The sequence below is a fragment of the Rhineura floridana genome, chromosome 11, assembly GCF_030035675.1.
Source record: "Rhineura floridana isolate rRhiFlo1 chromosome 11, rRhiFlo1.hap2, whole genome shotgun sequence".
Taxonomy (NCBI): Eukaryota; Metazoa; Chordata; class Lepidosauria; order Squamata; family Rhineuridae; genus Rhineura; species Rhineura floridana.
The window spans coordinates 38,102,923-38,130,284 of NC_084490.1; the positions used below are offsets into that span (position 1 = coordinate 38,102,923).

A 27,362-nucleotide genomic window follows, 5' to 3' on the forward strand; every position below is an offset into this window, starting at 1 on the left:
ACTTCCACCTTACCAGTTACAAAGGGGCACTAGCCACTATTATGCCTGCGTGGATTCTGCCAACTGGGCACAGATTGCATCTAGTGTAACCCAACCTGAGGCAGCCCAAACATTTTTTTTGAAAAAATTGACAAGACACACAAGTTGCAAACATCTTTTATTTTTCTCGAACATGAAAGAAGCAAAGTCTAAAATATACATAAGCAAAAAAAAAAAGCACATTTTCATGATAATGGCTCTTGGGATAGTGAGGATAAACTACTGGGCCAGAAAGCATTTGAAGTTACGTACAGCCAAAAAGTACGGCTACACGGAGGGGACAACTGGATTTAAAAAGCTACAGCTACCTTGACTTATGAAAACAGACATCTCTCCTCTTGAACAAACTGAACAGAATGTTTGGAGCCCGGCTTGGCCACAGAAAAAAATTAAAATGAACCGCCACTACCTTAGAAAACAGCTGTTATGGAGGCCCAACAGGTGCATCTATCAGATGTCCACGTGAGTTGTCACCAGGACCACATGTAAGGTCAGAAAAACACTCTATGCTCAAAAATGCATACAAACTTATAAAACAGACAAGGAAACAGAGCAGAGTCTCTGCCCTCAACTCTCAATAGTGCTCTCTTTGAAGGGGCAAAAAAATTACTGTTGGGAAAGTCAACTTGTTTCTGGGCCACAACAGATTCCTCCGTGGTTGTGGGGGCGGGTGAGGACCAAAGGACAAGGGTGCAATAATTTTTTTAAAAAAAGAGAGAAGGGAACTACAAGTTTGTTCCCACTAGCAAGAAAGGAATCCAAGAGGAGAGCAGGTTATAGGGTTCTGGATTTCCTCAATTTAATAATTTCCATTTCATTACAAAAAAACACAAAGTGTGTCTGTCAGAACAAGGGCATAAAATTTGTCAAGCAAAAAAAAGAGAACAAGTCAGACCATTTATAACCATTATCTAAGCAGTCAAGTTCTACAATAACTCTCCAAAAAAAAAAGGCAGAGAGGTGCAGAAGGAAACAAAGAAGGGCTGCTCAAGTGGGACCAGAAGAGTGGGAGAGCAGAGACAAATGAAGGCAGCAGCTTCAAGATGGTGCCCCCCACATTTCCTCTCCTCCATGGAATGCTGGTCCATTTGACAGGTGCAGCTTCTTTTTTTAGGCTGCCATTCCCTCACCCCCACCACTCCCATCAGGCTTGGAAGAGGTGGCCTCACCCGGATCAGTGACCGGGGAGCCACGAGGAGGAAAGGTGCTGCTTTCCTGCGGCTCATCTACGTTGATCGGGTCACGCAGCACTGAAAACTTCCTGTCACCGAAGGCTGCACTCAGCTTGGCCTCAAAGAACCGCTGGAGTCCAATGATAGACTGGACATCCTCTTTGTCCTGAGGAGGCAAAGGCAATACAGGAGTAGTGAGCATCCCAAGTGAGAGATCAGGAACATTTATTACCCACTTGGCATAGTAGCCATGCAGAATGTTCAGTATTGCCCTTGTCTTCATTATTCAGAGTAGGAGCTATATGACATTCACTCAGGATTATGCCAAGTCCCTGTATTGTAAGATTTGCATAAGATTGTTGTAGACACAAGGAGTTTAGGTGACATTCAGAAATTGCCTATTAAATGCCATATTTAGGGTCTATGTGGGATCTTGCATAAGGATTAGCGAAGTTCATCCACTCTGCAGTGGATGGAATTAAGCTGTTAAGCAGGCTGCGTAGAAGTGTATTAAGCAAGAGAAAGCTATGGACTCTTTCACAGCAGGTCAGCACAGTATCTCTATTAGGTCATGGGAACAACTCTAGCTGAGAGGAAAAACATTCATGAACGTGTGAATATTACTTATGAAACGAGTCGTTTTACTATAAGGGAGGGGTCATGAGACTATCAAGACAGACAGGAAAGGAGAAATAGACACAAACACACACAGAGAGAAGTCCATGGCGGAGGCCTGAGAAGAGGGAAGAAACATCACCCTGCAGAGCTAAAGATCCATCTAAGCTGTGAATGACAGAGTGGCAACTGGCTGCCCCCAGAGGATCGCCCAAACACTGCTGCCAAGGACACGAGATCCATGCTTGTTTATGTGTTTATATATTAGATGCTTATATTTTGGTGCTCTCACTGTACTTGCCTAACTTGGATTAACGATCTTCGGCATGCCCCTTCCCTGAATGTATTCCGCAAAGCCTTGAAGACCTGGCTTTTCAGACAGGCCTTCGGGACTTACGGGGAGGGTTAATTTTCAGGACTAATTGCCTATTACTCTGAACTGTTATCATTTCTATTTATAGTTTCCTTGTTATATTGTATTTTATGTGTATTTTATTGTGCTGCATTTACTGCAACTGATTTGTACGTCGCCTAGAGTGGCCATTGGCCAGATAGGCGACACATAAATTAAATTATTATTATTATTAACAACTGCATCTAATTAATGAATTGGCAGTCACCCTGGCACAGGAGTAGCTATCCCATGACAGAACAGCCCCACAGCTGTGTTGTTACCACAAATATTGGAGAGAGGCTGCTGACAACAAATGCATAGAATCAAATGCCCATTCAATGTGGTCAATAAACAGGCTCTATTTAACCTGTGAACACACATACACACACTCCTGTGCTTTCCCATAGCAAAAGAAACAGTGCTCAAATTACAGGGAGGTGGGGGGGTAGCCCCCTTACCTATTGTTTTGGAAGGCTACTGAAGGGGGAGGTGGGGAAGAACAACATGATTTGGTTAAAACTGGGAGGTGTTCATGGATTTCATTCAGGGATCTCCTGTCTTCCCAACAGATACACTTCCGTCGTCTAGCCCCACGAAAGAGAGGTGGCGTACTAGATGCATGTGCAGATCTTGCACGACCTCCACCATCTGAATACTTTTAAATTAAGATAATTATCTGACTGGTTGAAGGGAGCCTGGTGGGGTAACCCTGGGCTCTTCATCAATCTCAAATAACTGTTAAAACCGTGAGATCACTATCAAATACGCCATATAAAAGACCTGACCCAGCGTATAACCTTTAAAAAGGGGAAAGACTACAAATTGGTTTTTCAGTTAATGTGTCTTGAAGCTGTTTCAAAATAAAGCCTCAGGTAGTGTTTAAACAAGCTTCCCTAAATCCATCAAAGCAATATGGATCAATACTGGAAATGTAGCATAGACATAAATACTATACACTGATGTAGTTGTATCAAACCATGTATTCCTATTCCAATCCTCTGATAAAATATTACAAACAAATCTAATTTTGGATCCTATACTACGTTTACTGAATCACCTAAATGGCAAGATGTCAAGGAGAAGGCAATTTTAGTGCAACCCTAAAGTACTCTGCCAAATACAAGGGGTTCTAGCCAATACTGGTCCTACTCAAGAGTAGATCTATTGAAGTTAATGGCCAGGAATAACTTTGGTTCATTAATTTCAATGGTTCTATTCAGAGTAGGACTATAACAGATATTACCCTTGATATCCACAAAAATCTCAAAACCAGAATAGTATATTAAACAGTTGCCATCTTAAATAATAAGCTGACTTGGTTTACCTACTCCTGAATCCAACACTTATCACTGGAGGCTCAGGTGGCCTCAGTGGCTAGGAATGTCTATTTCCAGTTCTGGCTGGTTCAGCAACTATGGCCCCTTTTGAACAGAGATTACTTGCCCAGTGTACTCCATGCCCTGGTAACTTCCAGACTTGATTACTGCAACATGCTCCACATGGAGCTGCTCTCGAAGACAACTCAAGACTTCAACTGGTCCAAGCTGCAGCAGGCAGATTGCTGACTAAGATTCCATTCAGAATTCACATAATCCCCTACAGACTCAAGTGTTGAGATTGGCAGATGAAGCCCACTTAGCAATTCCACTACCCTCAGAAGTTCAGAGGGACAGATGGCCCAGAAAGGGCATTCTCTGTGGCAACATAACCTGTGGAATTCCCTCCCCCCAAAGGTGTATCTGGTACCTTCGTTATGTAGTTGTCGTATGACACCCCTCCTTACCGTCGCCTTGGACAGGTGAAATAAAAGATCCACCGTATTCTCTTGACTGTAATCAGTTTTAACTGATTTTATTATTATATTATTGTTGTAACCCGCCCTGAGGCCTCACAGTGAAGAGCAGGAAAGAAATCTTATATTGATATATAAAAATAAGGGAGGTGCGAAACAAAATAGGTTTACACAGCAAGTTGAATGCTTCCCCCCCCAAAAAAAACTAAGAACACTGTTGATAAAGTAACCCTTTCCTTTGTTAAGATCTCATAATTTTTTTTATTAACAGCGGTTAGACTTGAAATAGCTGCCATCATTAGGATTACAGTTCTCCCTTTTCAATGAATGGTTGGCAGCTGAAAGTACGGAACTTGGCTTTGCTTGAAAAACCAACTCAACACAACAGACACAAAGAGGATAAGCAGACAATTTTCTAGAATCTTGGTGGCCTTTGTTCACATATGGAAATAGTGATGGATGTACCACTCAACCCCAATAGTCAGATATTATATAGAGACATTAATTGTTAAATATGTTCTGTTCGTTTGCTGTATACTATCTACTTACCTGTTCTTCAATGTATTGTGCTTTACGTGGAGTTACTGGTCTTTCATTGTCTTTTTACTTGTACACATTAGGGTATGAATTCAATAAACACAATTTAATAAAAATAATAAACTCAGTATATATAGATTAGACATTTTCTTTTGAACAAAATAAACTTTGAAATGGGGAGGGTCAAGTAGCAGGCTGGATGGAGACACTGCTACTGTACTCCCAGGCCCCACATTCTGTCCCCTTAAACGAGGTCAGCCTCCTTCCCTTTGAGCCAGACAAAGCCTCACCTCCGTCAGCTTGTTAAACTGCCTGAACATCTTCCAGACATCATCTGCAAACTCATCAGGAGAGCCATAAGGCGGTGAGAGTTTCCGCTGCAGCTTGGCTCTGATCAAGGTCAAGTCAATGGTGTTCTGCCCCTCCTGGAGGACAGAAGGAGATGCAAATAAAAATCAAGCTGTCTGATGAAATGATATAGCTCCCCACTCCAAGCTGTCGCAGGGGCACACTGAGTACTTGCATTTTAAAAGTCCACAAGACATCCGGCAAAATTGCCTTGTAATTTGGGAAGGGGTGCTCACACTGTTGTGTCAATGGCTCCTAAAGAGCAGGTGGGAACTAGTCTGCCCCAGCCCCCTTCAGAGAGACCCTCTATCTAGACAGTCCATTTATAATGCTGGACTTGTTTCTTCCCTTGCCTTAATAGGAAACTTCGCCGCCACAGTATCTGTGTTCCTTTTCAACAAACTAAGCAACTTATTTTTTTAAAAAAAAATTAATTGCCTCTCTTTTCCCACCCTAACTCCTTCCCTTAAAGGGAAATGGAAGAGCGAAGTGGATAGAAACAAGCAAGCTGTAAAGTTTGGTAGAGCTCCCACCAATGTGTCCTTGGAGCCAGGTAGGATTGTAACTGAGCCATGGAAGGCAGCTGCAAGCATTGTCTGCACAGATCTACATTTTAGAGCAAATGAGAAGCAACCTATTCGAGGATACCCTCCTCCATTGAAGAAAACAGAACTAAACAATTACAACTATGAAAGCAGAGCCCCAATTTGGTTATATATGAGTAAAAATTGGTCTGGCCCTTTTTTTGAACCGGGATGGGGGTATATAATGAGAAGGATAATACTTGCAAGAAACTTCTTAACATTTTATAACTAAGTTAGCACTGTTGGGGTGAGATATATTCAAAGATTCCCTTTCCTGCACATAAAACAGACTCACTGTGGCATTGGAGAGTCGGTGAAGAGGCCTGCATGGCTCATAACACAGTAATTCAAGGAGAACTTGTTCACACCTCTGTGGGAAACAAGGTAGAAAACAAGGTGAGGGGGGAAAGATCTAGTCTCATCAGAGAATGGAGAGGTCTCAGGTTACATTCCGAAGAGCTTCACTAAAACAAGCTAATCTGAGATTCCTTGAAACCTCAGTAGGATGGACAGTTAAGGAAAATTACTGCCTCATTTTAGTCTGGAACAGACGAACAAAAAACAAAATGATTGTCCCTGACTATATTGCAAGATGTGTGTGTGAGTACTGCCTTCAATTCAATTCTGACTTATGGTGACCCTATGAATAGGGTCTTCATGGTAAGCGGTATTCAGAGGGGGTTTACTATTGCCTCCCTCTGAGGCTGAGAGGCAGTGACTGGCCCAAGGTCACCCAGCGAGCTTCATGGCTATGTGGGGATTCAAACCCTGGTCTCCCAGGTCGTAGTCAAACACCTTAACCACTACACCACACTTGCAAGGTAGGAAGCTTGTATTCAAGGAAGAGCAGCTTTACTGCCAAGTCCTCTCATTATTTCAGTTCTTCGTGACTGAGTAAAACATTGGGTTTTCACTGAGTGAAACGTGTGAAGCGTACCTCATGAACCACCACCACCAGAGTTAAGTCTCGGGATCTTAGTTAGCAGGCAGTTCACACATTCAGCAACAAACAATATGCTTGCCTGTGTTAACTTGGAGAAAAAAATCCAACAAATCATTCAGAAGGTTCATATTTGAGCAGAACTAGAACCAGGGTTCCCCACATCATAGGAACAGCCTGCTTGATCAGGCCAATAGCCCATCTAGTCCAGCATCCTGTTCTCACAGTGGCCAACCAGTTGCCCAAACCCAACACTACTCTGCAGCTATAGCATACAAGGCACACCAATGCCCTCAGCAACTGCCCCTTTCAATCCATTCCCTTCTGTGTTTTGTGTGTCCTCTTCTATTAACAATACAGAATACTTATTTTATCCCAGGAAAAGGGGGTGATGGGGCAACATGACATCGTTGGACTGCCTATCTTAGGAGGCCAGGAAAAACCTTTTAACAAAGAGGAATCCAATTGATATACAAGAGAACACAAAACGAAATGAAAGCCTCTGCCTAAGCAATTAGCTGGTTAATTCAGGTCAGTGGGGAACTCTGCTCCTGGCTCCTCTACTTCTTGCACACCTTTGCTCCTGGGGCTATTAGGGTTATAAGACTACAGCAACGAGGACAGACATCTCAACTGGCAGAACTCCATCTTCCTGCCAGGCTCACCCTAATGCCCTCAAGGTGTTTGGGACCATAACTCTATAATCATCCCTGAACGCTGGCCATGCTGGCTGGGGGAGTTGCTGTTGAAAAAATTTGGAGGGCACCACACTGGGGGAAGATGGGTCTAGATCAGCCTTTCCCAACCAGTGTGCCTCCAGATGTTGTTGGATCACAATTCCCATCTTTCCTGACCATTGGCAATGCTGGCTGAGGCTGATGGGAGTTGTGGTCCAACAACATCTGGAGGCACACTGGTTGGGAAAGGCTGGTCTAGATTGTAGCTCTAGCAATCCACAGACCTTACTGGCCCCATCCCTCTAACCCTTTGCTGCCACCTTTATGCCAACAGTGCACCATTTCTTCTGATCATAGGCCATCTGTAGGATTTTGCACCAGTCCTCCTTCCTTTTACTCTATGCATCTTCACCATCCATCACTTCTTCAAATTCCTGTTCTTTAGTCATCTACTCTGCCCCTTGGCCAGATTCACTATATTATAGTTCCCCCTTTCCACGATTAGACTGAGGTTCCTTCCTCTGCAAACATTCTACCACTATTTCCAGAGGCTTAAACATTTTCAGTGAGGGATATCAGCACAAGCATACTTGACAATATCCAAACACCCAGAGGCAGAAAACATATTTAGAGAAGGTAGAATTTTTCTGAGCAGTAAACACTTGCCCCTTCCCTTTGGGTATTGAACAAACACTACAATTTCTGGTCCTTTAAAAGCTATGGTTTTTATTTTCAATTACAAATAAAAACTATGATTTAAAGTGTGGGGTATTTTCTGGCCCCATTAATAAACCTGCAAGAAAACTGTTTAGCATAACGCCCCCAAATGCTACATAGTTTTTGCCAACCTATTAACACCATTTCAAAGAATATGTTTCCATCATGCTGTAATCTCTGAAACAGAACTTCCCACACCTGCTACACTGTTGGCTGGCTTTTTATCCTGTTCCTTAGCATAACTGTGGCAGAGTGCACCTTGTCTGGATGCTGCAGGTGGAGGTTGTGATGTGACTGCATGACCAAGAGCAGATGCCACAGCCCAGGTGGTTGGATTTGGAAGAGGCACAATTTTTATCCTTCTGTCTACCTCTGGACCAATTAGTTCTTCCCCCAGAGTTGTCAGCACTAGATGCCTTCTACGCTGTTTAGATGTATGCTTCCAGTCCATAAAGTTCTGTACCAATAGCACAAAGGGTACTAATGGTGGCAGTATCAATCATGTTGAAGCAAAGCACTACTGACCACTGGCTAACTTTACACTTGCATGTATAACATATGCACAGGTGGGCCAGACTATCCATCCCACCTGTATTTGCTACATAATGTCCTCTAGATCAGTGGTTCCCAACCTGAGGTCCATGACGTAATCCAGAGGGGGCCGTGAACAGTAAAGAAATGAATTTATTGCTTTTTAAAAAAAAATCTTCACTACTTGGATGCTATCTGCTCTCCACTGTCGCTGCAGATGACACCTCCCCCTTGCTCCAAATTGGGGGGGGGGCTTTGCTGAAGCGCTAGCGCATCTTTCAGGCACGCCAAGGGCAGGCATCTGCCTATACCACACATGGCAGATGCCAAAGGAAGCTGAGGGAGGTGCTACCAGGAAGAAGAGGGGATTACTACCCCGACTCCCATCTCCTCGCACTGCCACTGCTGACGTCCTTACTCAGAATGAGATGAGAGGGCTTTTCATGAAGCAAAAAGCAGCAAGGCTGCAAGAAAAGGCTACTTTCCTCCTTCCTTCCTGACAGCCAGCCTGCCTGCCTTTCTTAACTCCTTTGCTGCCACCTCCTTTTAAAAATTATTCTTATTTGCAAGGCCGCACAGATCAGCCCAGACGGACCCAAGGAGCAGTGAGGAAGCTCAGAACTTGCTCACCCCCCACCTCTGAGGCTGTGTGTGCCAGTGCCCCCCTTTCTTCCACCTACATTCCACCCCCCAAAACTCTCTCAAAGATACTGCAGCAATTGAGGGTCCCCCCACCACGTGCCCAAATGCATGCACGCCTGCAGATGCTTGCAGGAGGAGCTGGTGTGTTTGTGTGTGCGCGCTGATCTGTCTTCTGCTCCACTCTCATTCCCCAAGTGTATGCTAACCAAGGTATTAGTCCTTATGATCATCCCATGGCCTAAAAGCAATAACGCCCCTCCTCAACCTATCCACCCTTTTGTCTTCACAATGTAGCATCCCCACCACCATATTGCTGCTTCTTGATGATTATTTTTTAAAAGCTCAGCCAATTGGCCGAGATCCACATACTGCAGCTGAAATGTATTTAATTATTCTTGCATTTATATCCTACCTTTCCTCCAAGGTGCTCAAGGTGGTGCACATGGTCCCCCCACCTTCCATTTTATCCTTACACCAACCCTGTGAGATAGGTCAGGCTGAGAGCCTGTGTCTCGCCCATGGTCACCCAGTGGGCTTAATGGCTAGGTGGGGATTTGAATCTGGATACAACACTGTAACCCACTGGAGCTGGGAGACAGGACTGTACTGTGGGGGGGAGGGATATACCAATGTGATTGGACCTTTGCACTGAGAAGAGAAAGCAACACCTCCCTTGTCTGCAGGGACCTTTTTATGGAAAGGGGTATTTGTAGATGTGATTTTGCCACGCACCATTTTTTCAATTAACAAAGACTAAAATTACAATTAGTGTGGGGGAGGAGGTCATGAAATCTTTTGAGCTTAAAAAGGGGGTCCCATACTCAAAGGTTGGGAACCACTGCTCTAGATATTGTTGGACTCCAAATCCCATCGCCCTTAGCCAGCAACGCCAATGATCAGAGATAATAAGAGTTGTAGTCCTGCAATTCCTGATGGGCACCACATGGGCTACCCCTGCATTAAATCTTTCACTCCTAACATCCTGTCCTGGGCCTATATGTGGTTATTGTCAGCCTTGCACACTGGATGCTTCTTTGCCCAGCCCCCTATGCTGCCTTTAAAAAGACAGGTCAATCCTAATTTAACATTTAACTCTCCAGAGCACCACGTGAGCTCTGCCCATATCATCCACCCCTTGAGTTAGAGAAAGCTGTGTTTCTCTTCCTACTCAAGGCAGGACAGACAAGACATACCTGCTGGTCAGCACTTGAGAGTATCTTCAGCTCCCCATCTAAGGAGACAGGAGTCAAATCAGTTCCATCCTCTTCAATGGCTGTCACGGGTGCCTCACACAATAGACACTTCCATTCCTGGCTGCAGGGTCATATAGAGGGGGAGGGAGGGAAGGAGGGAGAGGGAGAGTGAATATATGCAAAGGTTGCCCAACGTTGCAGTATAGCTCACTGTGTGAAAGCCATGGAGAAAGCAGACCCTATACAGACCATCCTAATGACTTCTATACTGTTATTTTTATTTGGTGATTTTATTTTCATTGTTGTTACTCATAAGCTGCCTTCAAAGGTTTTTTATCCTGAAAGGGCAGGATATAAATTAAGTCTAATTAATCCTGCAAACACTATCCAGAAGCATTTAAGCAGTGGAATTTTAATATTTATTTCTGTTTGGGTGGGTGCTGTAGACCAGGAGTGAAAAACATTTGGCCCTCCAGATGTTGCTGAATTACAACTCACACCATTCATAGCAAGCATGACCAATGGCCAAGGATAATGGGAGTTGTTGTTCAACAACTGGGGGGGGGGACAAAGGTTCCCCCACACCTGCTGTAAACCCATTACCTTTTGAATGGAGCATAATGAAAATATCAGCCCTGCTGAGAGGCTACCACCTTCAGCTCCTACAACAGTTTTTGTGCACAGATAAAAAGTCACAGTTCCACTCTGCTACGCAGACAGTTCCCGAACAAGCCTCACCACACCTTTTCAGAGATTTAACTGAAGATAGATTATAGGCTCAGTGAGAAGTCTACTATTCAAAGACGTTCTGTAACTATTTGGGCAACCTGAGCCCCTCCAGGTTTCGACAGCCCTAGCCCATATGTTCAGGGATGGTGGCTGTTGCAGCCCAACACTGGGGAGGGCCAGAAGTTCCCCACTGGTTCTATATATTCAAGTTTCCATTCACCACAGAACATATGCATGGAGAAGGAAATTAATTTGATGATTTCCAAAGAAAAAACATGGACTCCTATCAATTTCCATGTCTTCACACTCTTGGAAAATTCTCTACACAGTCAATGTTTTGCTATGATTCAATAATGCTTACTCTGAATTGGCTGAATGCAGCCAACTTAGGGATACAGGATTCGTCTCAAATGCTTGGCTTAGTAGCAAAGCCATTATTTGTGCTCCACCCACCCATGCCCAGGTCCTCTAACTGTACCAGACTTTGGTGGGGATACGAAGTATTCATGTACTAACAGGTGCATTTCTTCCAGTTCCAAACCTGAATGACATAAGAAACCTGACTTGGGAGAAGGGAAGAGGAATCTCATACTGATCAGGGCAGACGTCCCTGGCAAGCAGGCCGATTTGTGGAAACCTGCCTGATTAGAGACAAAAGGAAACAGTTGATGCTGCAAGCAGAAGCTGCTGTGGGCTTCTTTTCTGCAGTGCTACAAGGATAGCAATATCGGACACAGATATCCCTATACTAAGTCTTCGTAAGGCTTGATTGTACCACCATCCCGGACTTGCAAACCCTGCTTTCTCTTCCAGAGCCAATAGGAGTGATGCCAAGATGCACGAGTCAACACTTAGAAAGTGGGGAGCCCATACCCGGGGACTTCCTGAAGAGCAGGCAGGTGGCAATCCAGGTGGTAACACTTCTTGCAGCCGTCACACATGACTACGGCACCAGCTTTCAGGCAGACCCTGCAGGAAGCAGCTTCTTCCCCATTGGCTGTACCGTCATGGCTGTGAACAGACTGCATTTCCATAGCAGAGCTGGTGCTGCCACTGGGGGAGATGAGCCGGGGGGCTGAGGACCCTTCCGGAAGCAGAACATCCTGTGGCAGGACAATTGGCTTGGTATCTTTAACATCTGCAGCAGAAGCTGGGTGATCAATAGCTGCCTCCATTTGCTCCTCCTGGAGGAAGGAGAACAGAGAGGGAGTCAAAAGGGATGCACAGTGCAATGAGAAAAGTAGCAACAGCACTCCGGTAATAGTGCACTGAGTAAAATAAATTGTGCCCACAAGCCAGCTGGCATGAAATTAGCAAATTATTATGCTGTAAAAAGTATCTCCCTGCACTACTCTCATGCATAGTCCTTGGTACTTCCTTAAGCCCTGTTATCATGTATTTAAAAGCATTTCTAAACTGCTTGATATTTAAAAGTCTTCAAGCAATTCAGCATAAAACTTTTAAAAAACTTTTTGTATATAAAAATTAACTCTGTGGGAGGAAGAACACACCCTCAAGAGGCATTGCAAGCCCAAGCTCACAATATTGGGCTAGACTGACACCGCCTGGATTTGATATCCTGGGGCACATGGTTTTTAACCCCCTTGATTAATATCGAGGGGCAGGGCCAGCACCAGGCATGACTGGGCCCTTGGGCACCAGCCTGCCCCAGGCCTGCAGTGCCATAGCCCAATACACACCCCTCCATACAGGTGGCATGGGGCTAACCCTGACGCAGATCACAAAGAGGGAGCTCCCACGCACCCCCGCAATACAGACAGCGCAGGCTTCAATAAGCCTGCATGCCCCACCTACCACCTCAATCATGTGAATGACGTGGGTGCATAGTGCGCATGCCTACCATCACCCAAGATGGCAGCAAGGGGGTCAGCCCCTTAGGGAAGTCTCCACCACCATCTTGGGTGATGGCAGGCAGGCATGCTCAGTGCCCATGGCATCCACACTGATGGGAGAGGTAGGGGCATGCAGGCGGGCTTATTGAAGCCCACGCTGTCTGTATTGGGGGATGCCTGGGAGCTCCCTCTCCGCATTCCACAGCAGAGTCGGGTTGCAGAACTTGCTGCTGCCGTGGATCACAGAACAGGAGCACCACCCTCCCCACTCTAAGGATGGGCCATGTCAAGGGGCACACATGTTCACTCTTCCACTCAAAAAGTACTTCACATTTTCCTTGATCAGCTCAAAGAGTAACAAACAGGGATCCTCTCTGCAGCTACCAAGATAGACTTGCTAATACTGCCTCCCATTGCCCAGCTGACAAAGGCTCAGAGGTCTAGGCTATTTTCTGAACAATGATGATACTCTAGACATTCCCTTTTAAGCTTTAATGCAGGCTGAAGACCAGTAGATTGTACTCCCCTTCCTTGTGATTTTACAACCTATACTGACTGCAGGAGGATACAGACATTGATCCATCAGTCAGACCACACCAGGCACCCCTCCTTCAGTGGTCAGGTTTCTCCAGACACACTTCAACCCCTTAGGTACCGTAGTAATATCTGGTTTGACTGTGTGCAATGTCAATTCTGTCACGGGCTACTCAGATTCCCCAAATTCAGGGAAGCCGAATACCCAATGAGACACCCACAGTGCCACCCATGCCAGAACTGACAAGAAGCTAAATGCCAACCCTGCAAGGACAGTTGACTGCCACCACCCCTTATTCCAGTCTCACACCTTGGACCAAGGGAAAATTAAAAATGCCTGAAAACACACTTGGCCAGAGATTGCAAGAAGCAAAAGTTTACACTCACTGCTTCTGCAGCCTCAGGCCAAAACCCTAATTACTCAGTAGCACCTATCTTCATGGTGTAGGTACTGGATTTAGGGCCACACTGTTCTCCAGTGAACACACATGGAATTAAATGAGATAGCTTTATTAAAAGAAAATAAATTCATTTAAATGAGCAGCATAACAGTTCCTCTAAGCCAGACATTTCCAAGGGCTAGGCATAACCATCACCCCATACAAAATAGTGAGAGTTCACATCACAGATTTAAATCACAGTGTAAGAAAGGAAGGAACCTGACCCCACAGGATTCACATGAGGGAGATGTAACCTCAGGGTAGATCAGGATAAGGTGGAGCAACTAACTGAGGGAAGAATCTACAAGAAAAAGCATCCCAACAGCCAAAAGGCTGGATGGCCAATCAGAGGGCTTTCTGATAATGGAATATTCCCACTCTGGCCTACGTGCAGATTCACAGTGCTCCCAGGCCAGTGGCCTTGAGTTGCCAGCCTGGAACCGATAACACAAGTGTCTTCACTCAGGCGGTAATGAGCCCAGCCACAGCTAATAAACAGTCTAATTTTCCCAGCAATACATACAAGATATTGCCCACAATTCTCTATGGCACAGACATTTTAGTTATGTCAAACTCAGGTCTTCTGTACCAACTTGTCTTAAACATGGAATCCCTGTGGCCTTAATTCTTAAGTCTTGAAAGGTGAGCAGGATCGCTACATGTGCTACCAGTCCCTACCACTTCACCCAAATTTAGGCAAATCCCAAAGCGTTAATTCTCACCTTCACTGTGGTGCCTGCCGTTGGCAGCCCTGCTGCTTGCTGGGCGGCGGCAGCGGCGGCAGCAGCTGCAGCTTGCTGAGCCCCACGTTCAATCACAATGAGATTGAAGTCTTCAGTGGAGGTGCCTGGAAATACTTTGAAGACAGGTGGCTGATTGTCAGATGTCAGGTCCACGTCCAGCCGCTCCAGACTGACACGGGGCACTTTGCGCACAAGACCACTCTCTCCATCTTGGCCACGGGGCCTGAGACACAATAGGAGACCATGTTAGGTGGAAGACCAGACCTACTTCTACATCAGGCATCAGAAATCATAAGCCTTGCAGCAGATAGGAAAGTGTAGGGAATTTAAGTTCCTGGCCCCCATGCCCAAGATTTGAAGTTGAAAGTCACATTGAAGCTCAGAAATTACAAGGATTCTGGGTGATGTTTGAAGGGTCAGGGAACAGAAAGTCTTCCACAAGTACCCTCCTACCAAAACACCTAATCCCTGTTCACTGGCACTTACTGCTAGACTACTTCTAAAGGACTGCCGCAAATACAACCCATTCAACTGTTACAGCGTTATGTGAAGTTGGACAATGGGCACACATCAGCCTTCTAGTCCAGCTCAAGGCAAGCAGATACAAGCAGCCAGAACACAGAATCACGCATGCTTTCCATCAATAGAATATTGCTTTTGAATGAGTTTCAAGAATGAGCAAATGAAAACCCTCATTTGCACCAAAAATCCCGGTTCAGCAACACATCTGATTTTAATACCTTCTATCTCTTGCAGACAGGGTGTCTTGCTGGTTCAGTTTTAGTCCTAAACCAAACATTATTCACATCTATTTTCAAGGAATCCTAGTTTATGTTATTTAACGCAGCAAGAATTCTTTGTTCCAACCCTTAGGGGGGCATGCGTGAGTCTCCCTCAATGACTGTCTCATCCACTTACTGCCAGAGATCATGCATAGAAAATCTCTATTTTAAATTAGGTTACCACCCCCCTTTTCTTTTCTAGGTATCGAAGCAGCTTACAAATCTAACAGCGGAGGGAAGGGAATTTTCCAGAGCGAAGGAAGCCATGTCTTATAATCAAAAGGGATTAGGAAGGAGATATGTATCTGCAGTCACTTATGAGACCTTATGCAGAAAGTAGCTTTGTGTCAGGGAATTTACATTGCTACCCACAGCCACAAATTCATTCCTATGTAGGGCAATTTTTCCTGATGCATCAAAATTATAATACTAAGTGTTTTCTGTAGATGATCTGCCTTCTTGGTCACCAGCATTTACCATAGTGAATTGGATGTGGCAAGAGAAGCATCTCAGGGGCACAAAACACCACGTAACAAGTCAAATGTCATTTTATTCTCACATCCTGCTCAGAAGACAGAGTCCTCAAAACACTAACCTGGATTCAAACACTGTTTGCTATGCCAAATATATATTTTTCCCCTGGCACACACAGATTCTTAGCAGTGAAAAATGAATCAGATACCAGAAATGGCACACATGAGTGGTATAGAGAAGACGGGAGCTTGAAAGTTATAGTTTGCAAGCCTCAAGGACCTAGCACAGAATGGGGTCCCAGCACCTCAGGAAGACACGACAGCACAGGAACAGAATAAACTTACCTCTTCATTCCAGATACATTTGCTTCACCAGAGTATGATCCTTCTGTTATAGTGAGGGGAAACAAGTGTCAAGAGTGGAAACAAGCACTTTGGAGGATAGATGTCCCCACGGACTCTACCAACCCTTCTAGGCCCAAATGAAGAATCCTGTAAATCTGTGGAAATGCCGTTGCCTGATATCAACCCTCCTGGATTCTCTTAAATGCAGGGGTGGCTAACCTGTGACCTTCCAGATATTAAGACTACAACCTCCATAATTCCCAACAACTGACCATGCTTTTGGAACTGATAGGGACTGTCTAACATCATATAGAAGGCCACAGGTTCCCCACACCAGCCATCAATGGCAAGTTTTACCTGCCCTCCCTCTGAACACCCCCTTGAATTCCCTTCACGTTGCTTACCTACACCAAAGCCATCACCGATGTCCATTGGCTGCAAAACAACAGAGCACGAAATCAAAGAAGACACCCAACACAAGCCCAAGCTACTTCCTCACCACCTTCTGCCAATATTTATTACTTTTCATATGTCCTGTATAAGACAGTGGCCCCAGACTGCAGGCTTACAACTTAAAAGTCACATCTTGGGAGGGATCTGCACTCGCAAAGACACATTCCATCTCCTGTAATCAATGCCAGGAACAGCGCCCTCCTCCATCTAGAGACCCTTCCTTCCTTGTCTTTCCCTGCTCACCTGTCCAGCAGAAGAGGCACTAGCATCATTGATATAGCAGTCGGGGATTGCCTGCCGCTGGCTGTTGGAAGGCAGCACAGGCTGAAGCAGAGCTCCCTTATTCATTATGCTTGTCTGCAGAGACATCTGCTGGACACCCTACATGGAAAGGTGGACCAGGAAGCCCGTTAACTGCGTGTTAAGCCAATGATATGGATCGTTTCGTGGACCATAGACCACTACGGGAGCCACGGCAGGCTAGTCCAAGGCATGCAGCAACAAACTATCTACTTGTAGGAAGGAGGGACACGACTGATGATGCATGGAGTGTTGTTACTGTGCCAGTTTCATGCATGAACGCACCTCCCCGCCACTGAGCCAGGCACTCCCAGAATGCAGGTGGACCGACCAGCTGAGCCTGCTGGATCAACAGAGACAGGCAATCATGGGAGAGATAGGTGGTACAATGGAGAGCCAGTACCTGAGAAGGAGGAACAGAGCCCTGCCTGACTGCTACTCCTCCCGATGCAGCAGAGGCAGCATTGGCCCTCTGTTGGGGAGTCTGGGCATTGGGGGTCACTGGCAAACCACTCCGTTCCGAGACTATCTGACCTAGGGAGAGGAGAAAAAGGAAGGTTATGTTTATTGAGAGCTGGCATTTGTTACACCATTCTCAACACAAGAATGCTGAGATAGGGCCAGAACAGTGATGTAGCTCAGCATTCTGGCATAGGGGCATAACAACTGCTATATACAGGTCATGAAAGCCATATCCAGATGCTGTTATCCCTGGGCACAATGCTAGTCAGCACTGTACATTACAAAGCCTACCACCTACTGAATGCCACACCAAAGAATTGTTCAAGAATTTTCTGTTGTCTCTCTCGCACACAAAAATCCGCTTTCCACTAAGGACTTTTATATTGAAAATACACTGATATTTGCAAGAAGATCAGAGTTCGGAGATTGCACTCCTATGCTTCCTATGGCTTCCTCTCCTTCCTTTGTTGCTTGTGGATATCTCACTCTCAACATGCAGACTACTTGCACAACATCCCAATATCAATATAGTGCATCAGTGTACTTGCAGTTGATGGAGTAACTAGAGAAGACCTGGCAATAGAATCAAATTCTTCCAAGCTCAGGAAGCCCTGGTTCAAACCATGCTGACTAAACATTTCGAGTCTGAAAAATTGTATCCAGTTTCCCACAAGCAGAAAAATGTAGTCCTGGTGCCACTTTGTGTCCCAATCAAACCACCCTCTTGAAAAGAGAAATAGGTTTAGTATTTTATTTATTTTGTATTTCACTTTATTTAGTGATATTTGATACTTCTTACCATTAAAAATATCCCAAAGCAACTTTCAAAGATACAATGTAAGTTTATAACTACTTCAAATTAAAAAAAAATATCACAATTTCACTAAAAATCTCATGATCCAGTCCTAACGGCTGGGAAAGCCTGAGCAAACAGTAATAAGTGTTTGAAATGCCCAACAGCTGGCGTCTCCTGAAATGCTTTAATTTGGATTCCTGCACTGAGCAGGGGGTTGGACTCGATGGCCTTATAAGCCCTTTCCAACTCTACACAATCTATGAATTAAAGAAGGTAGGGGAATCCAGAGGATAGGAGCCATCACAGAGAAGGTCCCGCTTTTGTACTGCTGCCAAATGACTAACAGGTCACAGCACCATCAGCAAGGCTGCCTCCAAAGATCATAATTATCTACAAGGTCTAAAGAGAAGGAGGTTCTTTTGGTAACCATGTCCCATTAACATTGTTATATTTATATCCCTGCCTTTCCTTCCATGGAACGTTCCCAGGCTATTAAAGCACTGACCACACCTGGCAGGTTAAAGTATCATTTTCAGGAAATTTCCTTATGGGAATGTGTGCAAAAGCAGAACAAAAACAGTCCAGCTGTCAACATCACTGGTACACAGCTGTATCAACATGGTACAAGAGATGATACAATTAGTGCTCTCCCTCACCAATGAAGCTGCAGACCATTCCAAATAGCAAGCCCAAATTTAATTTATCTGTGACCTGGGAGACCAGGATTCAAATCCTCACACAGCCATGAAGCTCACTGGGTGACCTTGGGCCAGTCACTCCCTCTCAGCCTCAGAGGAAGGCAATGGTAAACCACCTCTGAATACCGCTTAACATGAAAACCCTATTCATAGGGTCGCCATAAGTCAGAATCGACTTGAAGGTAGTCCATTTCCATTTTCAACCCATCTCTCAAAGCACATGCTCCTCAAATGGGAAGCTCTTTTTAAAAAAAAAAACTGCTTTTGTTACCATTTTAAATGTTAATTGCTTTTACTGGTTATTTTAAATTTTGGAATTTTAATGTTATTTTGCAGGGGTATAAACATGACACCCTCCAGATGTTGTAGACTACAACTCCCACCATTCCTTCCCTGGCCATGCTTGGGCTGGGGCTGCAGCCGCTGGGCATTTTAGCACACAATGTCTGGAGGGCAACACATTGCCTAGCCCTGTTGCCTTTTATTCATTTCTTGTCAACTGCCTGGAAGGGTATATGCCCTAAAAGGCGGATAGGAAATCAATTCAAAAGAAAAAAATTGTTCCACTCCCCCATTGCTCACCAAACGTCTCTGCGCTCTTCGTCCAGGCATTTAAGTCCCACTGTAATTTCATGTCTCCATGGGGTTCCACAGGATCTACTATCATTTTCAGAGCCCTGTGCAGCTGGAAGTAAATCTGAAGCAGAAGAGTGGTGGAGAAGGAAAGAAAGCTTAATTGCACCTGGGAGAATTAAAAGCTCGTTCATTGCTATCAATATAGTATATTGCAGCAGGTCAGTCACCATTCTTCTGCACTGAACTTGGATACCCAGAACGGAAAAAAATTCTAACCAACTTGTAAAAGGAGGAGCCAGCTTGTTGGCAACACACACAGAACCATGGCAGGTTTCCAGTGCTTCATCTCAAGTGAATGTAGCCCACCAAAGTTTGAGAAGTGTCAAGTAACAGCTCGAAAACTCTCAACACCACCAACATCCGGCCTCCTTCTAGGGCATGTGAGAAAGGGGCAGAAGAGCTCTTACCAGCTTCTTTGAAAGCAGCAGGGCAGTGTTGTTGTCACTCTCCAGAGCCCAATTGGCAAAGCGCAGGATATGCTCCTGATGGCGCTGGAGCTTTGTCATGGCCCAGTGCTGCCTCTCCAGCTTCTCCTGCTGACCTTCAGTGACTTTCTGCAAGGAGGGGGAAGAGGAGAAAACACTTACAAGAAGACAAAACACTTTCTCTCTCATTAAGTTAACATCACAGCCACTGCCACTTCACCCAGCCTTACAATACCTGGCATGTTGGGAAAACTGTAACTAAGGACTGTACTGTGCAGATCTGTAGTGATGGTAGCCTGTGCAATAAGGTCACCTCAAGCGCAGTGCCTAGTTTTAAGAGTCAGATTTTATTCTGCTTTTTTAAAAGCACAGATTTGTCCTCGATTAGATAAAGCTGCAGACTAACAAGTCTTTCACTGGAGGCATTTGCATAAGATTACTATTTTCTCTCCCACCTTTTCGCAGAATCCCTACAGCATGCACACTCATAGCCAGAGTTGCCATTCCAGTCTCACCTGTGCATCATTGACCAGCACTTTGCCCCGCTTATTGAGCTCCTTCATGATTTGCAGGATAGCCATCTTCACGTCCACCTGCACTCGCTTCTGCACATCTGCTACCTGCCGGATCCTATGGAGTTACGGCAATAATATAATGGCTTTCCTTAACTGAGTTCCCTGGTTCACACGGGGACTGCTGCCCAAAGGAGGAGAAATGAAGCAGCACACCACCATGGCTCTTTCCACACGGGAAACAAATGTCCCTAATGAGGTGCACGTAATTGCAATAAAAGTAAAAATGGTTACCTGTGGCCCAGATGTTGTTGGGTTCCGAACTCTCATCAGGCCCAACCAGCATGGCCATGGTCAGGGCTGATGGAAACGGTAGTTCAGCAACTTCTGGAGGACCACAGATACCCCAGCAGAGAGGCCAGGTTTTACTCAAGTTGAGAAGAGAGACAGTGACTTTCAATCTCACTGTCCTCCGAAGAGCTTAGGCCTTCACAACCACCCTCCAAGGAAGTGGGGCTTGAGAGATGGTGAATGGCTTCCCAGCCCCCAGGTAAGCTTCATTATAGTGGAATTATCCACTATACAACAGCCATCTATGGTTAATCCTGCCTTTGCCAATCTGGTGCCCTCCAGGTGTTTTGCACTACAACTCCCATCACTCTGCTGGCAGGGGCTGATGGGAGTTGGTGCCTTCCAGGTGTTCTGGACTACAAGCTACAAAGGCTGGGCTAATCTGCAAGAAAGGCAGCCACCAAGCCACTGCCTAGACAACTGGTAACATGACCCTCTCACTTCCATGTTATCAACGTGAAGGAGCGCTTGTGGATAGTAACGATTGGGAAGAAACAGCTCAGGGGGCCTCTAGAAGGTACAGAACTGCCACCCTTTGGTAGGAAATAAGGCAAAATAGATTCCAGAAAGGGCTACACAAATCCCCGAGAACCAAGAAGTTTTGTACAATTCTACTACCCGCATTTTGTTTATCATCCTTTGAAAAGCCTGTGACTCAAAACCACATCAAGATGAGCAAGGATGACTACCCCCCAAGGCTTACAAATGCCAATTTTGGCCTCTAAGAATCAGGTCTTCTGCAAAATGGGCACTTACGAGGTTCGCACTTCCTTGGTCGATTTCTGGAGATTAGCATGCTTATCTCCCAGGCGCTTGACCAATGAGGCCAGCATCTTGCGTTGGTTCTTGACGGCATCCTCCAAAAACTGGTACCTGCAGAAAAGACAGCCTCAGTTATTTTGTGTCAATGCTGCTGCTCTAAAAGTTAGCATAAAAAGCCTGCTAGCATTTATCTTGAAGTATTTATTTTATTTATTTAACATAATTTATATACCGCTTAATGCATCTTAATGTCTCAGGCTAGAAGGGGGAACAGCAATGCTAGATCATAAAACATCTAGTATAGTATTTCTCATACGTCACCCAGGCTTTTTCCACTTACTGTCACACCAATTTAGCAGAAGAAGGAAAGGGTGATAAAATAAGCCTATCCAAGATAGGAGAAGCACAATCCTACCCATGTTTACTTAGAAGTAAAACCCACTAAGTCTGATGGAACTGACACTGATGGGCATGGGACTGGCACCTTAAGAGTCAGAGAGGCAGCACAGAACCGCCTTCCCCAACCTGGTATGCTCCAGACGTTTTTGACCTACCAACCCTTATCAATCCCAGGCAGCATGGCTAATGGACACAGCTGATGCTAGTCCAAAGCATGTGGTGGCCACCAGGTTGGGGAAGGCTGGCAGAGGTTAATGAGCTCCATAGTTTGTCTCAGGAAAACAGACTGCATCGTTCTAGATTGACGGATACATTTCCAATATAGCCTGAAAGAATGCTTACTGGTGATCCTTGTGTGCATTCAGCTGGCAGTCCCGACAGGTGAGGGTATCACAAGTGTCGCAGAACAGCACCAGTGGCTCATGCTTGTGGACAGAACAGTAAACGGTCTTCTCTCTCTCCTGAGATTTGGATGAGCCTAGCAAGAAGTAGAAGCCAGCCTGTTACCCTTGCAAGGTAGTCCCCTTACATACATCAACAATGAGCTCTATGTGGGGCTACTTTTGCGGTTGGTCAAAAAGTTGTAGAATGCAGTGGCTAGATTGCTTGTGGGGGCAAAGTACCAGTACCACGTTAGCTCCTTGCTTGGGGGATTTGCACTGGCTGCCAATCTACTACTAGGCGAAGTTCAAGGTGATGGTACCATACAGCTCAGGATCAGGCTACTTGAAAAACTGCCTTATCCCTCATATAAATCCAGTAGGTCACTGAGGTCTGCGGGATTGTTTTTCCTGCAAGTTCCAAAGATATCAGAAGCCCACTCCACAATAAGTTCTCCCTGGGCGGCCACTTACCTGTGGACCGAACAGTGTGGTCCTTAGTGTATTTCACTCTCTGATGAGCCTCCACACAAGTCTCACACAGGGGCTCTTGGCACTCCACACAGAAGCTGGTCGCTGGGGCATTATCTTCACAGCTGGTGCAACACTGATGGGAAGAAGGCACACGGTTAATTAACCAAGAACAAGCAGGTATTTCTTATCTCCTTTGCCTTCCCCCACCCCCAGAGAGATGGAAACAGCCAAGGCACATACAGAGACCAAGCAAAGCAATGCTGGAGTAAGAAGATCTTATTCCAGGAGACTCCACTACCTGGTTAGCATCTCTGGCATCCGCAAGAGACTCTGTGCCACCATCCCTCAGGAAGTAGTTCTCCACTATGTCTTTTAAGTAACATTGGTGCTTGCACACTGGACAGTCGACTACTGTAAAGAGAAGGACATGGGGGAACATCAGACAAGAGCCACAGGAGCCCCTCTATCTGTACTTTCCAGAAAAACGGAAGACCTTTTTCGTTTCGAGAAGCTTTTGCAGCTGGATGGAAAGGTCTCTGCCTCAGGTTTAAACATAATACAAAATTAACATCTATCCGGGGGGTATGTGTGTATTGTTTTAAAAATGATTTTAAGCTTTTTTACGATGTGTTTGTAAATTGCTTTGACACACATGTAAAATGCAATTCATGAATAAGTAACATGCAGCTCAGGGCAGAACCTGCTTCCTCTACAGGTTTAAGCTGTTGGCCATATTTGTGTAGCCATTTCAAGGTAAGGAGCTTTGCAGATGGAGAGAAGCTACACTGACACAAAATCAATGCTTCTCAACTGCTCCCATGATTCATTCTGCCTTGCCAGGTCAGCAGCCATCACTCCAACATAAAAAGGGACACACACACACCAAATCCCCTGCTAATGCCTTTTAGTTTCCCTCAATTTCACAAAGTTATAAACCGATACACTTGTTTTACAAACGGCTGCAGAGGGCAAAATGGGACAGCAGGGCTCACTCCATCAGCTCACTTGTAAGACTCAGCCAACAGTTTCCATTCCAGCTTGTCATATTAAGAACTCAAAATTTTTAAAAAAGCAGTGCCTGGGCTTGCTTTCTTCCTTTACCCTACCCTCTTTTGTCCCTTTTTAGATTATGAACCTGTGAAGGAGGAGCATCCTGTTCCGTGTACAGCACTTACTACATTAAGCCCTTTATAAGCAAGGGCTTATAGAATCATAGAGTTGGAAGGGGCCTTGTAGGCCATCGAGTCCAACCCCCTGCTCACAGCAGGAAATCCACAGCTAGAGCATCTCCCGCAGATAGCTGTCCAGCCTCTGCTTGAAGACATCCAGCGAAGGGGATCCCACCACCTCCCTAGGCAGTCGGTTCCATTGCTGAACCGCCCTTACTGTCAAGAAGTTCCTTCTAATGTCCAATCTGAATCTACGCTCCTGCAACTTAAAACCATTAGACCTAGTCCTACCCTCTGGGGCAGCAGAGAACAAATCTGTACCCTCCTCTATGTGACAGCCCTTCAGGTACTTAAAGAGCGCAATCATGTCACCCCTCAGCCTTCTCTTCACCAGACTGAACATGCCAAGTTCCTTCAACCTTTCCTCATAAGACTTGTTCTCCATACCAGCTATCATCCTCGTCACCCTCTTCTGAACCCGCTCTAACTTGTCTATATCTTTCTTAAAATGAGGCACCCAGAACTGAACGCAGGATTCCAGATGAGGCCTGACTAATGCAGAATATAGTGGGACTATTACTTCCCTCGACCTGGAAACTATAGCTCTGTTTAAGCAGCCCAAAACCGCGTTTGCCTTTTTTGCCGCAGCATCACACTGCTGGGTCATGTTCAACTTGCAATCCACTACAATTCCAAGGTCCTTCTCGCACACACTACTGCTAAGCCGGGTATTTCCCATCCCGTACCCGTGCATTTTGTTTTTGTGGCCTAAATGCAGAATCTTGCATTTGTCTTTATTGAATTTCATTTTATTAATTTCAGCCCAATTTTCTAGTCTATCCAGGTCCCTTTGGATTTTATTCCTGTCTTCCATTGTGTTAGCTATCCCTCCCAGTTTCGTATCATCCGCAAACTTCATAAGGCTTCCCTCCACCCCATCATCTAAGTCATTGATAAAAATGTTGAAGAGTATCGGCCCCAGGACAGAACCCTGTGGCACTCCACTCGAGACCTCCTTCCAGTCCGAAGCAGAGCCACCGACGACCACTCTTTGAGTACTGTTTTCCAACCAGTTGTGAATCCACCTGACAGTATTTCCATGTAGTCCGCATTTGACTAGTTTGCTAATCAAAAGGTCGTGGGGGACTTTGTCAAACGTTTTGCTGAAATCTAGATAGATGACATCTACAGCATTTCCACCATCTACTAAGCTAGTGACCCCATCAAAAAAAGAGATGAGATTAGTTTGACAGGATTTTTTCTTGACAAACCCATGCTGGCTCCTTCTAATCACAGCATTGTCATCTAGATAGTTGCCAATGGACTCTTTTATTATCCGTTCTAATATCTTTCCCGGTATTGAAGTCAGACTGACCGGCCTGTAATTCTCCGGATCTTCTTTTTTACCCTTTTTAAAGAGCGGGACGACATTTGGCCGTCTCCAATCCTCCGGCACCTCTCCCGTTCTCCAGGATTTCTCAAAGATGATGGCAAGAGGTTCCGAGAGTACATCCGCAAGTTCCTTCAATACTCTGGGATGCAGTTCATCAGGCCCTGGAGATCTGAACTCATTTAGGTTAACTAGGTATTCCCTATCTCCTTATCAATCTTGAACTGCAATCCCGACCCCTTACTGAGATTGCTACTGATGCAAGGTTGCACACTGTTCCCTTTTTGGGAGAAAATGGAGGCAAAATAGGTGTTGAGCAGTTCTGCCTTTTCCTTGTTATCTGTCAACATTTTGCCATCCTCACTGAGCAGCAGTCCCACCGTTTCCTTGGTCTTTCTCTTGCTTCGAACATATCTGAAAAACCCCTTTTTGTTGTTCCTCGCTTCCCTCGCCAGCCTCAGCTCATTCTGGGTTTTAGCTTTCCTTACGCTATTCCTGCAAGCCCGAGCCGCTCGTCGGTACTCTTCCTTGGTGATGCGTCCTTCCTTCCATTCTTTATACATGTTCTTTTTTACTTTTACCTCCTCCACCAGTCTTCCGTGTAGCTACATTGGCTTTTTCCGATGTCTTCCGTCTTTCTTCCTCTTTGGAATTGTTACAATTAGGACAGCAAGCAAGCCACAAGCCCAGTCACTAACTAGCCCAAGATTCCAAAAACACCAATTTAATCACCTACATTTTCCTCACAACTTATACAAACTCAACTGTACCGGTTTGCACTTATTCCATGTATACAAACAGTAGCACCAGCGAGAAGATAATGGCAGATGATCATACCCACGGGCTCTACCAAACAGGGCTGTGGAGTCGGAGTCGTGGAGTCGGAAGCAATTTTGGGTGGAGTCGGTAGAAGTGTACCAACTCCAACTCCGGCTTCGAAATAAATATTTTAATACATTTGCCATTTATGAAGGAGTCAAAGTTTGAGTCAGACAGTAGAAAAATAGAAAAGCCAGAGTCAAAGGTTTGACGTACCAACTCCACAGCCCTGCTAGCAAACAGTATACAAGCTAATATAATAAAGAAATATGCTTTTGGCTAGTTTTAACCCTGCACCCCAGTAAGGATCTTCTCTCCAAGAACCATCATAAATAGGATTATCATTAAGTATATTCTTTGCCTAGTGTTAGCAAAGTTGGTATGAACACAATTCTCTTTTAAGGGAAGCTACTATGAGAACCTTTAATCAGCCAGCTTAGCATTACCACAAAAGTTGATAATGGGGATTAGTTTAGTCGTTTTTTTCATTATTTACACCAGCCTTTCCCAACCAGTGTGCCTCCAGATGTTGTTGGACCACAACTCCCATATTTCCTGACCATTGGCAATGCTGGATGAGGCTGATGGGAGTTGTGGTCCAACAACATCTGGAGGCACACTGGTTGGGAAAGGCTGATTTACACTGATGCAGGGAACACAGCTTACCAACAGTTATTAGCCACTGTTTAAATGGAACCTCTGTGCAGATGCAGTCTACCTCCAAACAGATTCTAGGAACATCTAACAGGAGAGCTTCCCAAAGGTACAGTAGGGCCCTGCTTCCTGGCGCTCCGCTTCCTGGCGTTCCGCTAATGCAGCGACTTTCCTCCTCTCTTTTAAAGCCGATTTTGCCACTTCTGCAGCATTTTCACGCAACGCGCCCCATTAAAGTCAATGGGGTTCCGCTTTACGGCGGGGGTCCAGAACGGAACCCGCCGTATAAGCGGGGCCCTACTGTATCTGCCTGATACAGCCAGGGACAGTTCACGTTCTTCAGGGCAGGCAAAAATTTGGCTTGGGGGGGGGAGTAGAAAAAGAGGGGAAGGTACTTGGAACATATTAATGCTACCATCTGATAGCAATCCCCTCATGGAGCCTGACCCTTAAACTTTTGAGATGGAAATCTAAGGATCTCTCCTGTAAGTCTCAACTCCAATTTCTGAAGGAATCTTTGAACAAGGAGGCATCTGATTTAAACTTTGTAAAGAAGCATGCCTACAGATTATGCTGCAATTCCGCCCACCATCTTCTACCAT

At 45.2% G+C, this 27,362-nt stretch overlaps 1 protein-coding gene across 2 annotated transcripts in view; it reads right to left on the minus strand.

Annotated features, from left to right (window-relative positions):
* Positions 1-140: 140 nt before the first annotated feature.
* TRIM28 (tripartite motif containing 28) overlaps positions 141-27,362 on the minus strand; it is a 34,938-nt gene continuing 7,716 nt past the window's right edge. Inside the window, exons 2-18 of one of the 2 annotated variants that reach the window (XM_061590098.1) lie at positions 23,027-23,139; positions 22,729-22,861; positions 22,217-22,352; positions 21,470-21,586; positions 20,366-20,480; positions 19,833-19,979; positions 19,372-19,486; positions 17,237-17,367; positions 16,777-16,914; positions 16,485-16,515; positions 16,081-16,123; positions 14,460-14,703; positions 11,784-12,094; positions 10,182-10,302; positions 5,777-5,851; positions 4,840-4,974; positions 141-1,377 (exon numbers count right to left, since the gene is read on the minus strand). In XM_061590098.1, coding sequence (XP_061446082.1) covers positions 1,150-1,377; positions 4,840-4,974; positions 5,777-5,851; positions 10,182-10,302; positions 11,784-12,094; positions 14,460-14,703; positions 16,081-16,123; positions 16,485-16,515; positions 16,777-16,914; positions 17,237-17,367; positions 19,372-19,486; positions 19,833-19,979; positions 20,366-20,480; positions 21,470-21,586; positions 22,217-22,352; positions 22,729-22,861; positions 23,027-23,139 — 2,333 coding nt within the window. In that variant the 3' untranslated portion in view covers positions 141-1,149. The remainder of the gene's footprint in view (positions 1,378-4,839; positions 4,975-5,776; positions 5,852-10,181; positions 10,303-11,783; positions 12,095-14,459; positions 14,704-16,080; positions 16,124-16,484; positions 16,516-16,776; positions 16,915-17,236; positions 17,368-19,371; positions 19,487-19,832; positions 19,980-20,365; positions 20,481-21,469; positions 21,587-22,216; positions 22,353-22,728; positions 22,862-23,026; positions 23,140-27,362) is intronic. The other variant, XM_061590099.1, reaches the window with a different exon arrangement.